Source organism: Sinohyriopsis cumingii, chromosome 15, assembly GCF_028554795.1.
Source record: "Sinohyriopsis cumingii isolate HCF-2022 chromosome 15, ASM2855479v2, whole genome shotgun sequence".
Taxonomy (NCBI): domain Eukaryota; kingdom Metazoa; phylum Mollusca; class Bivalvia; order Unionida; family Unionidae; genus Sinohyriopsis; species Sinohyriopsis cumingii.
Window position 1 is genome coordinate 46,755,553 of NC_142975.1, and position 17,242 is coordinate 46,772,794.

Below are 17,242 nucleotides of genomic sequence, written 5' to 3' on the forward strand. Positions count from 1 at the left end.
TGGTTTTGCTTGCGCGTGCTGACTTTCGATCGACCCAAAGGTCTTAGGGAGCGATTTCGTATATAACCCAACTGTTACTTGCGAGTTGGAAATTCGCTCTAGCAGTGGGCGGGACTTGTTTAAAATATTTTAATTGTATGTTTTCTTAAGCGCGGTCATATAACAAGCACAGAAGAGCAAAACAGTCGGATATATTCAGTAAAACGAGGATATTGTTTGTAAAAAAATATATATTCTACGGTAAATAAATGATTACATGTTATGAACTCGATAAAATATTTTATCAAGGTGGCTTTCTTAGGGGGAGCAAATCCTCTGACCAGCAACGACAACTCTGCAAAGCGTTACACACTCTCGGAGGAGTTATCGTCGTTTGTGTCAACGATAAGAGTTATATAACAGAATGAAATCTTCTGTTTGAGCTTCTTTGAAAATGCTGTTTTGTAGATCCCATCTGCGACATGCTGTACAGAAGGTGGACAAATACCGAAATACCTACCGGCTGCGCTCATTGATTGAAATATTATTTCTTCACGAGTCTCAACATTCACAGATTTCACTGCTCTTCTTATAGCTGTTTTACATTTAACTCTTCCTCGTATGGTATTCTTGCTCTGAGTGATCGCTTGAAGGTTTTCAATACTGTTATCAAGTCTGTTCCCGTTAATATGATCAATGACAAGGCCTTTAGGGATCTCTCCGTTAAAAACCTCATAGACGAAACGATGACATAAATACCTCCCTTTCCTAACAGTAAATCTTAAATAACCAGCATTATCAACTGTACCAACTTGTTTCCTCAGCCTGTAGTTTCTCACTATGCCATCTCGGTTTGCCTCATAATTTGGAATAGTTGGATGTCGGACGAATTCTTGATTCATTATACTATAAGCAAATCATTGTCTAATTCATAATTTGTCTGAAAACTTATTTATGTAATCACGCTCGCATTTGAGAGCGTTATCACAGTCTGGATTTTTTTTATCATAATACCGTTTTAGTTCTCGATAGCGTTTTCCACCACACGCTGAACATAATTGCGTTTTTCCTCGTACTCCAATGCCGCATCTGATACACGGTATCGGTCCTAGACTCCCACCGCGGACCTGTTGAGCATGTTGTCCACAGTATTCGCCTCTGCAGGGTTTGCTACACGGCGCTGATGAATTTAGTTTGATCCACTTGCATTGGTTCATCATATAATATATTTGTCTATTTAAATATTTGTCTTAATTATAATAATGGGTTTTGAAAGACTATCCAGAATAAAACCCATATCAGGTTCTAGATTCGATCTTGACCGGTTAACCGCTGATCCACGACGAAGAGAGTTAGCAGAGGTAATTGGTGTTATCAAGAATGCCAAAGAAGAGTTTCGTCGTGATGGTGCCGCACACACGTGGTCTTCGTATAAAATTATCCTCGGAAACGCGAGCATTTCTCGTGACCGTATCATTGATGCTACCATGAACGATACAATCGCGCGTAACATAATTGGGTATCTCGACGATAGAAGATATTTCGTACAGATAAAATTTATTGTTGGAGTCGGCGAGGGAACGTGGATTATCAGAGACAAACTAGACCCTGTTCTTGATGCCAGAGGCGTTCGTGGAAAAACCGTTCTGTTAAGTAAAGACTCAAAACCGGGAGTACTTGTTGGGATTGATATACCATATTATGCCAGAGCGTATCCTGTGACCGCAGTTGTTTATGGAATTTATCCGATGAAGAAACCACGCGTTGATAAACTCAAACCGATGAAGGTGTCGGTGTTGAATTGTGTAGCTGAGCGAGTAATGGAACATTTTAAAAATGCAATGCGAGGAAACGGCCTAACACCGCTAAGACAAACTAAAATAACAGCGTGGGCGACACGAGTAGCGGATAAAGGAGCGTCAATAAATGATGTTGCTGAGCTAGAGCGATTACTAAAATTTCCTATAACGGTTTCATCGTTAACCGGTGAGGTATTGTATGAGTGTAAATACAATTCCCGTGGAACACCAATAACTATTATCGATCATAACAGTCACGCCTGGACTGACTCGGTTAGGATATTTCCGCAAGACCGTGTTGTGAAGTATTATCCGGAATTGCAAAGCAATTCTGGGAGCATGTTTGATTTTATTTATCAGATAAGTAAAACCGATCCAGTGTCTGTGTGGTTATTCAGAAGTAGCGAAGATGGAGAATATGATCAGTTTGTGAGACCCAACGGGGAAATATACAGAACAATGGCGTTACAGCAGGAAATGAAAAAACTCGCAGAAAAATATCATGCTGGCAACACTGATACGTTACTGACACACTGTTTTACTGTCCCGGGTGTTGTCGCGCATGTAGCCCGGGAACGAAATTCATGGAGACCAACTCCGAAAAGTTTTCTTGCTGATATCCAGCAGAGCTGTGTCGAATACGGACACGGCGGTTTGTGGAATACTCAGTATGATCACCGCGGTATGATATCCGTGGACATGACGGCGTGTTATCCAGGAAGTTTCCTTGGGCGTGGAGAATGCAGCGAATATTTTAAACGGTTTGGCCACGCTGGCAATACCATGACAAGAGTAGCTGTCAACGGTGTTTTACCCGATTTTGACTTGACCGGATTTTCTTGTGTGTCGTCGTTTAAATTCGCTAAGGATTTACATCCTGTGTGTTATGTTTGGTTTGGCAGACATTTCGTTGAGAAGCGATGGGCACCGATAGTGTTATTGCGATACATGCTTGACAGTCGAATACTGTTGTCGCTGACGGTCAGCGAAGCGATTATATGTTATTGTCGTCAAACCGAAGTTTGGTTGCCAACTCCAACGCCGGTTACGTTAGAAGAAGTCATCGAAGATTGGTCACGAGAATATCCAGAAACTTCTATCGACGCTATCATCAAGAAAGCTCCTGAAGTACTTAAAAGCAAACTCAGAAATGATGAAAGCACAGCAAAAGATCTAGGACGAAGAATAATAGGGAAATTCACTCAAGGTGGAGCGTATGATCATAAACAACATCACAGTCGATTAATCATGGACAAGACTGAATTGGATCTTATTGTCGCTGATGCAGCCACGAACAACATGTTCTGTAACCGCAAAGATGTGTTTCTGTCAAACGGGGAAAAACTAGGGACTGTTTTTAGTTATATTGACGGAGAATCATCTCAGTACATACATTTGAGATCTTCGATGCTGGCTTATGTATCCATAAATTTGTTGTCGATGATCAATAGATTCCCTGTTGCCGCAGTGAGAGTTGCAACGGATTCATTTTATATTGATAAAAAACACTCAGCGCTGTTGGATAATGTTATATCGGATGATCCATCGTGGGGCTCGTGGAGAATAAAGAATGAAATGTTACACGGATATTGTAAATCGGCTGATGTTGAAATCGAGGATGAGTATCGCAGCGCAGAAATATCTTCGATGGTTTCGTCGGGGGCAACTTCGTTGTTGCCGCCGGTGCACGATCCTGTTACAAGACACAAAACAGTTTATCTGAACGGTCCTGGTGGTTCTGGTAAAACAACTCGAGCGATTGAATTATTTAGAAACTCTGACATGATTGTGCTAACACCCACACACAGACTTGCCAGGGAGATGAGACAACGGGATGTTAACGCGTGCACGTATCACAGTTTTTTCAAATACAGCGGCGGCACGTGGACACCTGAACGAATGGGAACGAAATATATTCCCGAGAAAATCATCTGGGATGAGATAGACACTGTGCCGTTGGATACATTAAAACAGTTTCTGGATTGGCTGCTAAAGAAAAATACCGCAGTGGTGATGTGCGGCGATCATGGTCAACCACCCCCATTTACAGGTGAATCTCCACACGAGTGGCTGAAAACTTTTGTAGATTATTATGAGGAAATAACTAACGATGTTAGAGCACTCGATGAAACGCTGAAAGAGTTTAAGGCACTGATCAGGCTACAAACCAATAAAGTCCAGTGTGAGATAATGCGTGAAATAATTCCAGAGACTTCGCTGAGCGACTTTTGGGAAACGTGGAAACCAGGTGATTTAATTGTGGCAAGTAGAAAGATAGTCAGGGACACACTTCAGCAGCGGTTATTTCAGTTACATCAGAAGAAATTTCCCATGTTGCCAGTGCCGTTGTGTTATAGACCAGCTGATACGCGATTGCAGAATATTGATGTTGATATTCCAGGGCGCCTGACTGCGTCGGGTCCGGAGAAACAGAATTTAGTATTAAATGATATTGTCACAGTTGATGTTGATGCTGTTGAACAGGCACTGAAAATGAGCAAATCCCCGTGGACGCTAGGATACGCTATGACCATCCACAGTTCGCAGGGACTAACTATTTCAGATACAACAGTTTGGATTGTTGATGATCGCATCGAGTGGTCAAATTTAGTTTATTTAGCCGTGTCAAGAGTAAGAAGGATAGGTCAGTTACGAAGAATTGTATTAGATGATGTTGTCAACGACAGCTCAATCGCTGATGACACAATAAGAAAGAAATTAGCCGGTTACAAACAGAGCGACAAAAAAAATGGTAGAGAGTTTGATCCCAAACAAAGTTTGGATGTTGAATTTGTAATACAATTACAACAACAGCAGAATAATCACTGTGCGAGTTGTAATTGTTTATTGCTGTGGCAGTATTCGAAAAACGACCCAAGGCAATTCACCGTAGATAGAATAGATAGCAGTCGCGGTCATACACGTGAAAATGTGATGTTGACCTGTCTTGAGTGTAACCGACGCAGAGGTGTTGCTGCAGTTATTTAAATGATTGAATCACTTCAGTGCGGATCACTTTAGTGATCGGGGTGGTAATTGTGTATCCTCGGGAATCACCTGAAGTTGCTCGCGTTTAAATCCGCGTTGAGGAGCAGTCGAATCTAATCTGTAGATTGCGTTTCTCCCAGTTGATCTGGTTATGCTGGATATCTTATGTGTAGTAACACTCCATGTGGGATCGGTTGCTCTTTTTTTTCCTCCTTCTAGTTCGCCTGGTTCGTATAAATACCTAACGGTGACATTACCCAGCAGTGGGGACGCTAGCGTCCCTGGCTGCGTTGAAACATTTTGTTGCTGTTGTCCGCGTTCACTGACGCGGGGTATATATTTTTTTGTGATTGCATTTACAGGTCTCATGTTTGTTGTTCTGGTAATTTCATTATTCAGTGCGGCTATCACGTTTGGCAGTCTTGCAACCCATTCACGAGATCTCGTATCGTAAATGAATTCCCTCGCGTACTGGTATCCGAATAATCTCTCAGCGAGTGTTCTATTAAATCGCTCAACAATTGCCTGATCCCGATGAATTTCAGTATGTCCTCGTCGTATGGTAACGTTATGCTGCTTTGTCAGTGATGACACCGCGCCCTGAAATTCCTTGCCAGGATCAACTTGTAATAATCGTGGCCAGTTTAGAGGTCCTCGTTGATAAATTCGTTTAAACGCAGAGGCGACTTCGGACGCTGTTTTAGTCGCTAACGGTTCTGCTTCTTTGTATCTACTGGCAACATCAACTACTGTTAGCGCGTATTTGTATATTTTTCTACGGACAGTATCATGAGGCAGGAATAGTATGTCAGCCTGATGAACTTCATTGGGCACACTAACATCAAAATGTGCAAAGTTGATTTGTCGAGGTGGTGGTAAGTAGATTTGCCATATTGCTTGTTTTGATAGCCAATTTTTGGCAACCTCGCGTGTTACTGATGCCGCGTTGGCGAGTTTATTAATTGCTGAGTTACCTCTCCAGTATCCGATTGGGGAATAATAAATCGCTTGCATTTTTATTTAATTATCCAGCGCCTAATACTAATTTAGATTTCATCGCTGATCTTACTAACCAATTAGCGAGTGACTCCTTAAATGATTTATTTTTTATGGCGCTTAGTGCATGAATTAATTTCACATCCGCGATATGCCTGTCTTGTAGATCTTTACTTCGATAAGCAACATCATGTATGTGACACGCTGCGTCGATAGCGTTTATCGGATACTCTCCCGGTTTTGGTTTAGATTGTTCATCAAGTCTGATATCTAGTCGGGTCCCTGGACCGCAGTAATTGTATCCTGGGAGATGTTTTTCTCCGGGATACTTTGCCCAGGGAGTTCCGGGGAGCTTTCCAAGTTTGGCTGCAATGTCACCTCCGCTAAATTCTCGCTTTTTTTTTGAAATCTAAATTTTTTTGTGCCACATCGCGTACACTTACCAGAAAGTGCTTGTCTGTTATTTTTTGTTGTAATGGTTGTTAGATCATTCGTAGGGGTTCGTGCCTTACACTTCACACAATATAGATCCATAATTATTATTCTTTATATACAAATGGAAATTACAGATTTTTCTGCGACAAAAAAGAAAGAGCCAGTTAAGCATAATTCAGTGCTACCAAACTCTATCCGCGCGATTATAATTGGGCCATCCGGTTCAGGTAAAACACAGCTGTTGCTGAACTTGATAATGAAGTGGATGAAATGGGATAAACTGTATTTGATAGCTCCATCTGTAGATGATCAACGATGCTATAACGTTATAAAAGATTTTAATGAGAGTGCAAGCGCGCTGAGTAAAGACGGTGAGGATGTTGTTGAATTTATCACTGATATCGAAGAAGCCCCCAGCGTCGAGGATCTTGATGAATCAATTAACAACCTAGTAGTGTATGATGATGTTATGTTGGACAAGCAAAAAAATCCCGCAAGAATATTTTCCCGGGGACGTCACAAAAACACTGATGTGATTTATGTTACTCAGCGTTATACACAAATTCCTAAAGTAATCAGGGATAATTGTAATCTTCTTGCGATATTCAATGGAGTTGATACACATACACTGAGAAATATTCATCAAACCTGGTGTGGTGGCGATATGGATTTAAATAAATTTAAAAATTTCTTCAGTCATGCTCAAAGAAAACCTCACGGATTTGTGACAATAAATTTACACGATCCCAGAACAAGATACCGTATTGGACTTGATACACTATTTGCAACATAAAAATGTTTTTCCTTGGAAACTCATTTCCCAGAGCAGCAGAGGGGATGGACCCGACCCATGGATTTTTCAATAACGACCCCGCCACGGAAACTGTTTCAGATTTATTGAAGTAACCCAAGTTGTCAGTGCAAACTCAACGAGTTTGTCCCTGGAAACTCTTCGAGTTTTCGGGGGACATTTTTTTTTGTCCTGTATTCTGAATAGAAGGGTTTATTTCGTCGAAATAAGCCCTCTATCGAGGAATAGTTTCCTGGAGGGGTTTATTGTGCAAAAAGTTTCGGTCTGTACAGCCCCTCTGCTGCTTGATTCCTCCCTCACAGATGTAACATGCATTTGTTGAATTAAATGTTTTCATCTTTTCTATTTCTTTTTTTTATGTCCGAATTGTTCTTACGCTAGTTTTTAATGCTTTACCCAACACATCGTAAACGAATTCGGTGCAATCTGTTTCCTCAGAAAGCTATTGCTTTGAATCTCCATTAGATTGATCTAACATGCAAACTGAACTCTGATGGAGTGTGTTTGTGTGTTTGTTGTCCAGCTCTGTGCTTTGGGCACATTTTGCCTATGGATTGATCTAACATGCAAACTGAACTCTGATGGAGAGTGTTTGTGTATTGTCCAGGACTGCACTTTTGGCAATGTTGCCCGTGGCGCGATAATATACTATTCTGACTCTTTTTGACTTTGCTGTGTATTAGTTTCATGGTGGTGGTTTTAAAATCACAATAACTGGCATACGGAAATTTGTACTGGTACTGATAGTCTTTCTAATTTTACAGTGAAACTGAGCTTCACACGTTGTATCTGTTATGTTATCTACGTTGTAACATAATCGTTTGTGGTATGAGAACTTGTTTCCGTTTATTAAAAATGACTCAAGCATTTATATTATCCGTTTTTTTTTTATCAATATATATACATGTTTATAGATTGATTTCGCTCTGTCTCCCTGGTGAGTTGCTTTTTATCATTAAGTCTGAGTTTCACAAAACCAAATTGGCAAACGTTTTATGCTGATGATTTTTTTCAATTATGGTTCAAAATCACTAAATAATTAATATAAATCGTTGTAAAATGTGTATACGTTTAATTTGACTTACATTAATATTGTAATAGACCTGGGGCTCTAAAGCTGTAATAGGATGGATGGGAAGGGTGGTTTTTCTGTGTCATAAATTTAACATGTTGCTCATGTGAATGAATATATAAACTGCTGAAAGAATGAATTTAAACATTGTAATGTATCAGAAGTGTATAGATCGCGACTTACCTTGATATCTATATTAAACCGTTCATGTTTATGTCAAGTGTGATTGCCTGTCATGTGGTAACATGCGTCATCAAATTCAAACTCGCACATCGTTAAATACTCACAACAATCTTCTGGAATCTTACTTCATATGAATTTGTCACACCAAGAAATATGTTTATCACCCTTAAATTCACATGTCAACTGATCATTTGAATAGCACTAAGCTTGATGTTCTCCAACAGCTGACATCACGAAAATACGTCTGCAGGTAAGATGGCCGACACTAGATCACATGACCGGTTCCACACAGCAAATTTGTCAAGTTCACATTTTTCATTAAATTTCACTTGTTGATTGTAAATGCTGGCCTTCTTTTATACTAGACATAGTATGTTTTGAATATTTAATGGTGTATTCTTCGTTTGTATGCTGGTCAATATATTGTCAGTGTTATCAACGCTCATCGGTAGTTGTGTACTCTCCACCCAAGCTTAACTGTCTTGGTTACGATTTCAAGTACGTTGACGTTTGACTGACACGACAAAATATGTAATGTTTATATATTTGCTAATGACAGAGTGTGAACGGACAAGTGATGATAGTTAAATTGTATACTAACCCTCAGTTTGTGTCGCTGGTTGTAGAGTATCTGTTCGGCCCCATCAGACCTGTTCGACCGACAAGCAATGATTGGTTTAATTTACATCACATGACTACTTTCCGAAGAGTATAAATAAGAGTGAAATTCGAAATTCGGGTGATAGCTGTCAACATTAGCGCTTTTATCAGCATTTCTTCACCATATAAAAGAGCACTGCATTGAGGTAGTTATAATTGCAACTTTATTGGATGGCATTAAAAGACTCATATATACTTATAAAAATAAGACTCGTCTACCAATTTTAATTTCTTTATTCTCAAAAACAGAATGGAATTATATATAGTACAACAATAGGATTCAAATCAATTCAAACAAATTCAATTCACTGCTATTGATTCAAGCTTAATATAAAAGTAATATTGTGCCACATAAATAATCAGCTATCTCCCGCCACACTAAGAATTTAGGGATAACTTTCAAAATAATTACTCCGTGGGTCGTCCATTTCTCGCCAGCATATTATAGCATTTGTGTATTGCATACGTTACACGTAATCAAACACATACATTCATGTTTTAGTCATATTTCTTGTATTAAGCATCTTATCACAATTTCATAGTCAAAAATAAAAAGGTCCTGACTTTGAGCATTCTTGAAATTTATTATTACGTTTACACGAGTTAGCCCATACTCCCCACACAATCTGTTACAATATCTAAGTCCTTTTTGGGATAATCCTCTTTAATTTTAATATTCATGCGTAACAGTTCTTTTATAGTACGAGCGTGTATTAGGGGGCTCGAGTGGTTTCTTATTACTTTTCTATTTAGTTGTGGTATTGGTTCATATAGTGTGTAAGTTTCTGTTTGACTATATTTACTTCACTAGAATTTTGGCTCGGTATATATTTTACTAGTTTACATGTGTATTTCAACATGAAACCTCTGACCTTAATCATATTTTTAAACGACTACCTCAATGTTTGTACATTTCTTTTTCTTCAAGTAGTTGCGTCGCTGCTGCAATTCACGCAATGGGAAGATCATGTTTATACCAAGTAATAATAGACTATATCGTAGCTCAGCCTAATAAAGTATCAAGAAAGCATTTAATTAAATATATTTTGTCAAATAGATTTTTGGTCAGAAGCAGAATTCTATGAAGTTCGGGTAGCTCAAGGTGTCTGTAACACTGACATGTTTTTTTCCACAGAGTTTTAAGTTAAGATTATCGGAAAATTTTAATCAACATTGGAGGGCTCGTCTTAAGAACAGTAATCGAACATTGCAAATATCGGAAAATTGCAACCAACATTGGAGGGCTTGTCTTAAGAACAGTAATCGAACATTGCAAATATCGGAAAATTTAAACCAATATTGTACGGCTCGTCTTAAGAACAGTAATCGAATATTGCAAATATCGGGATTTTTTTATTTTCACAGCATCTATTCTTTGAAATATTTAAATTCAATGGCTAAATTCAGAATATCCTCCCAAAGGCTAGAAGCTGAAGCCGGTAGATGGGCGAAACCGTATAAATTAGCTCATGCTAAACTTTGTTATATTTTGTAATAACCTTGAAGCTGACGATCAATTTAAACTTGAATTGTTTTTGTATAATCTAAGAGCCAACTTCAAAAATAAATATTTCAGAAAAAGATCAGATATGTTTAAATTCTATAATTTATGAATACTCGGAACACTATAAGTGTGAATAACTTGGCCACTTACATTTATATGACTTTTCAGAACAGAAATTGCGTCCTATTTCCAGCTATCTTGTAAATATCTATGACCGACTGTTCTATGAATTCAAACAAAATAACTTCTGTTTATTTTTCTTCAAAGTTTTACTTAACATGGTGAAATCTTGTGAATTAACCTTTTTATTCGATTTGCATTGATTTGCATAGATATCTAATTTGGTATTTTGTTATATTTTCTTTGCTATTGTAATTGTACTATCCGTCATTCCAAAATATAGCCACATACTCCTTTGGGTTTCTTGAGATGAATAGTCCCTATCAGCGACACTTTTAAAATGGTAACACAGTAATACATAACGTCGTCTAGTTCATTACCAGCATAACATTTTGCTAGTGGAGAGTGAAAAATTTGGACCCGATCTGAATTACATAACTCCGATCTGTTATCGTTTCATTGGTTTTTTTCCCCGTGAACCGAAATGCATGTTTTTCATGAAATTGAAACTCTTATTTACTGGTAATTTGTATCAGTACATTATTTATCGTTAAAGGTAGTATTGTGTTTTTTGTTTTGTTTTTAAATTTCCAGTCGCTAATATACTCTAGAGACAAAGCATACGGAAACGATTCCATTCATTATTAACGAACTTCATATTGATTTTGTGTTTACAATACAATATGCATGTCCCGTCTACTCTATTTACTTAAATATACACAATCTCTAACAACATGATGGTCTTTGATACAGTAGCGTACTAACGGGGGGGGGGGGGGGTACCCCAAGCGACTGAGGTCTTTGAGCGCTAAAACCCTTTTGGGCTTTCATCATTACACTGAATGCAATTTTGGGTTAGTACGCAACTGACTTGATAATACGTTCTAATTAATATTAATATCTTCAGACAGGCATATTGTAAACGATTGTTATGTAATGGTACGGTGTTTGATGTAGGCAGGCGTTTAATAAACGGTGTTAGAACTTTAATCAGGGTATTTGTGACTCAGAATTAAGACTGTAGTTCTGAATACACCCACCATCTTGTATCATGTATACACATGTGCATTCAAATTCAATTACTCTCAGTCCTTGATTGATTTTGGGAAAATGATTAATACACAACTAATACAGTAAGCGGGAATCAAACTCAAATGTAAGCGCGCGACACCGTACCTAATTAATCGACGTTTGCAACCTGAATGAACATTTCGAGGGGAAAGGTTGTCTTTTAAAGCGAGACAAGACAAAAGGAATTTTTATCTTGCCAATTATATCTACAACAAAATATGTGCTGGATTCCTCGAGTAAATGTTTCTTTCACGATCTTTGACAGAAAATAGAATAGAAAATGGATAGAAAATAAATGGATACCAATGTTCATACTTAATATATTCATTTTTCCTTTCTGTTATTTCGCATTATAATATCCGCTTGAACACACTAAAAGTGTTCATTTATATTTTAAATTGTTTGAGGTAGATGATTTTGAGTACTGTAGTTCAAGTTAACACACCATTTTGATAATTATAAAGTTGTTTTTTTTTTCGTAACAGCCATTGGCCACAGACACGTGAAACTTGAACTTCCAATTTCTTAGAAACTAAATTGAAAACGGTATCAAGGTATAATTAGTTATTGTGGGTTCACATTTCCGCTGTCGATTATTTTAAAGAGGTCCGATCCACAAATCTCGTCCTAATTAAATAGATGTTTGATTTGCAGAATTTCACTGCTTTCTTAAAGTTTTGAGCACTGTACCTGATAAAACTGTTAAAAGTGAGCAATTAAGAAAAACAATGTAATTTTGCTCTACACGATCCAAAATCTATAGAGCCTAATATAGACAAACTTAATAAATTCGTGAATGAAAGGGTACCCAATCATGTTGGTTTCAACATTCCTTTAATAACCGTAAATGACACTTTTGATATTCTCAATAAAATTGACACAAACAAATCAGCTTGGCTAGATGGAATTCGCCCCAAAACTCTGACAATGTTGGCTTTATCAATCTCAAAGTCGTAGAAAGAAATAATTAAATGTAGTATTACTTCCTGTAAATTCCCGGAGTCTTTGAAGTTAGAAAAAGTATTCGCAATTTATGAAGGACTTTACATCAACAGTGTTTGTCACAACAATATCAACTTTGGATAATATTCAGCGTCTTGTTTGTCTAAATGCCAAAATACAAAATTGTAATACACTATATTATGGTGAAATTAATTATTTTATTGAAATCCTTGATTATACTAATAGCTAAATTTATTAGATAGACTGTAACACATTCTGATATAGTAGTGTGATCTCAATGAAAAAGTAATTTTAGTACTAGTGTACTTGAGCAGTGTGGTGGGAGATACAGCGGCTTTATACAAAATTATTCAATAGATGTAAAACATTTAAATGCAATAGCAATCATGTAATAAATCTATATAAAATGTCTTGTAACAATTTGATTAACTTTTGGAATTTTTAAAATGTCAAAGCTAATGTCGGTTATGTAAAACAAATATAATTTATGGTTTTTGATTGGATTTGGAATGTATCGTCGAAATTCTTTTCTACTTAGATGTTCATACTTTGCCGCTCTGACAGCTATCTGCCAGGCCATTGTCTGCACTAGTATTTATAGACTCTTATTCATGTCACATGACCTTAGTTAGCCAATCAATACTTGTCCTTCTCGGGGCTAGCCATGGCGGGAACCAAGTTAACTGTTAAAACTGCATGGAAAAATCTCTTTGAACACAAAACTGAGACAGAAATAAGTTGTCCTCTCAATGTCTGTGGTGTGCGGTTTTATTTTTAATCTTATTTGTGTATTCATACATATGATAAAGTAGAACTGAACGAATGGACAAGTGGATTTCGATGCGAGTAGGGCGAGATTACAACGTACTGATGATGCAATGAGTCGTAATGCGGTTAGAAATAGTCCCAGTCAAATGCATACTATTTTGCACATTAAGTTAAAATAATAAGTTCTACATAACCAAGAACTTATAATAATGAACAGTAAAATTAGCTCTGACTTAATGTTCAACAAAAGTCTAACAAGAGAAATGTGATTCTTCGGCCGGGCACATTGATTCCATCACTATCCTGCATCTCCACTCTTTCGGCAACAAACCTCTACCGGATGGTTGAAGTTACTACTTAATGGACTAACATCATATTTCTGGCTTTGATATTCCAAAATCATGGAAGGTAAGATAATTGAATTCCTACACTATTCGTGAGAAATTCCTGCACGACACAAGCATGGTCCAACATGAAAATGAATGAGGCACAATAACTGCTAACATGCGAACTTCTTTCCACTAATGTTGATGTCCCAGGGCTTGTAGAACTGTTGATGTATTTAAATGAATTCCTTGACGGACTCATTAATACTCACGACAACAGCGTGACATTACGAGGACCAGAGCAAGGTTTTATACTCCCATTTAGTATATAACACAGAGTACATATTTATAAGAGATGCAGACGGCGATTTAAACAATAGTGGGTGGGTGATATACGTTCAGGAATGGAAGTAATTCACAAGTGGCAGATGTTTTCAGTGACAGATAATAATGACATGATCAAATATGCCAAAGTTTCGTCGGTCAAACATCATCTCACATGTCAACGTTTAACATCAAATAATCTTCACACATTAAATGGACAATGCTTGTGCATGCAAAACTCCATTCACAATACCATTTAGGTATTACAACATAGTGAACTGTCGCATGTTTTTATAACTTTGTTTCATGTTTTTGCATTATCATTATTAGTATTATTATTGGAAAAGGAATGTGGTTCTTAATAGTGCCTAGTATTTTGGTTTGTTGAGTTAGGTATAACAACATCAAAGTAATGTTAAATATGTATGAATGAATGTGCAACGATAACTAAGTATGTGTATGATTTTGTAAAAATAGTTTTTATCCATAACCATTAACAAACATTTAGGGCCACGTGGCAGATGGGTCAGTCATGACCAAACGTGTTATCCTCGTTAAAAAAAAGTTTATTATTATTATTATTATTATTTCTCGCTCAATTCGTCCCGACTACGTACGAAATTCAGCTATTACAACTCTTGCTCTACGAGCCATATCACCATATGTAACTAGTTGAAATCAGAGCGTTTTTGAGAGAAATGGGGAACGAAAGAGAGTGAGGGAGATAGAGAGAGAAACAAACTTCTGACATTATCAGGGTAGGCAGATGTTTTATAAGAACTTCCAAATAAATAAGTTTAAAATTGGACTGGACGAACACGGACAACTGTTGTATATTGCTTTGTACAGTTTTAACTATATCACGATCACGCTGATGACTTCGTCCTCGAAAAAGATAGTGTGTTACCATCTTGACTATATGTATCAGCTAATACTCGGAACCTAATTCCAGATCATTTGTAAAAGTCATTCAGTTTGTTTGTTATAACCTTAGACATTATAATTTAAATTTATGCCAGCAGTGGCCAAGTACCAACCATTCTGAAATTTACTTTAACTACTTAACTGTGCGGCAGTGACTATTGATTGTTTTTAGATTGTACTATCGTGTCTTAGTGCCAAAGCATTTTCATGTTCTTAAATATCTTTTTTGTGTTTTTAGCATTGTCATATAGCTATGAGTCATCTGGTATGTGCAAGTAGTATTCATTACTTTGTCTTGCTTGCGCTTTCGTTTCGTTTTAGTCACGTCTATCAGATCATCGTAACAAACATTTCAAAACTATGTTCTATAGGAAACTTGACTGGATATAGCTGTGATAATAGTCTATAAGTTCACAACAATGTTTAATATTGATATTACTGTCGTCATTCTATCGTAGATGCCATATTTGTTTTGGCATAATAATGAAGTGTCACGACATTTGTACATACAATTAAAATAACAAAAATCAACGTCAACAGAAACGTGGAAGGAAATTTTTATTCTTTTTGTAACAGGTCTTCATTAAATTTTTAATGGATCAGGTTATAGTAATATCCTCGACATAAAAGTCCCTTCGAAGAATCTTTTACGGCTTTCGGAAGCGACATAAAAGCCCCTTCGAAGAATCCTTTACGGCTTTCGGAAGCGCACGGAGAATTAAAAGCAGAGTTATGTGTAACGAACTGATTCGTAAACATATGGCACAATAGTCTTGGGCTTCGAGACAGTAGAATTGGCAAGAACCAATTGTTCATCCGACTTTTGATATTGGAAAGATCAAGAAACAATCATATTTGATAATCTCAAGCCATTTTGTAAATTCAATAATGATTCATTATTATTGTGAACAATTTTCCTTCTGACTGCAGTATAATATCTTCTCTCAATTTCTCTGTTCGATATGAGACAAAAGATTATTCAGCCATTGGAAAGATGAGATGAAGAGGTCATAGTTTCTTGTCTTCATTTTGACATAATGCTCACACAAATAAGGATGACAAATCTAAATCAGGAAAGACTATGAAAAAGACTAATTTCTAATATAAATTAAACGACTTTCGAGTAAAAGATGAGTTTAAGTACTTCATCACTTGATTCTGAAAAACTGAGTATACATATGAATTCGCAACAAATTTAATTTCTGAGGCGAAGTGGAATGAGTGGGTCTGAAGAACTCTGTCGATTGTATTGTTTATGCAAATATTCAGGCATTATGCATTTTTGCTTCTCATGTCAAATGTTCACTTACCTCATTTTATGTATTGTTTGTGTTTTTGTGTCGATTATTGTTTGAGGTGTCATATTCGCAATTGCATACAAAGTCAATCATTTTAATCAACGCTCAATTGCTGATCCTATATAAGTATTCTTCCTAATTGTACGTCGAATGTCATCTTTGAGCTGTGGACGAAACGTAATTTGTAATATTTGGGCCATTTCTGCTTAAAATGATATATAACACGACAAAGTAAAAAACACACTAAGACAAAAAAAGACATGAATTATATTTACATGACTTACCTCGTTCCCACGTCCATCTTCATCTCGCGCTCTGGCCACCCTGGTGCTGTTCACACCATTGGAAGGCTCTGGATAATTATATTCTTGTTCCTCAAAATTCTGACTAAGCGGCTCGCCATCTACCCTTTCAAATGACCGATTGTTTTGCGTCTCTCCTTTCTGTTCTCCTTGATTTTCCTTGTTGACCCCTTCTGCCACATCTATTTCTTCCTTGGTGTCTTCTTGGTCTTTAGATAAAGTTATCGTCTCTTCACTAAGTTCTCTTTCAACTTCACTCAGTTCTTTTGAACCTCCTTTCTCAACAGATTTGCTTCCTGTATTTTCACTCATTTTGAATAATCTTGTGAATCAATTTTGATTTCTTTTCAATAAAAATGTATAAGAACATGATTTATATGGATCGACCTAGGGTCATTCCAATACACCGGTCTCATCGATTACATACCATTTCATCCCCTTAGCTTTTCAAAGAAGGTATTTCTTTTATAACCAGAGGTTCAATTTTAAACATCTTGGCTTGTCTCTATCTCAAAAGCTGCTTGACTGTGCTGTCTATGCAATGCTGCCTGATAAGTTCATAAGTTCATAAAACATGAGTATAGCTAATATACCATTCTGCTCTGCGCTTGTTTGCTTATGAACGCAACCATGACAACGAAATAATGTTCCCTTCTGCACAGTGAATATGCTTCACACATAAATAATATTGACAGAGCATGAAAATTCCCAGTCTCAGA

At 37.1% G+C, this 17,242-nt stretch overlaps 1 protein-coding gene across 1 annotated transcript in view; it reads right to left on the reverse strand.

Moving 5' to 3' along the window:
- The window catches only part of LOC149781737 (echinoderm microtubule-associated protein-like 2), an 81,690-nt gene extending 64,855 nt beyond the window's left edge, over positions 1–16,835 (reverse strand). Inside the window, exon 1 of the mRNA XM_089935005.1 lies at positions 16,506–16,835. Coding sequence (XP_089791131.1) covers positions 16,506–16,835 — 330 coding nt within the window. The remainder of the gene's footprint in view (positions 1–16,505) is intronic.
- Positions 16,836–17,242: the final 407 nt, after the last annotated feature.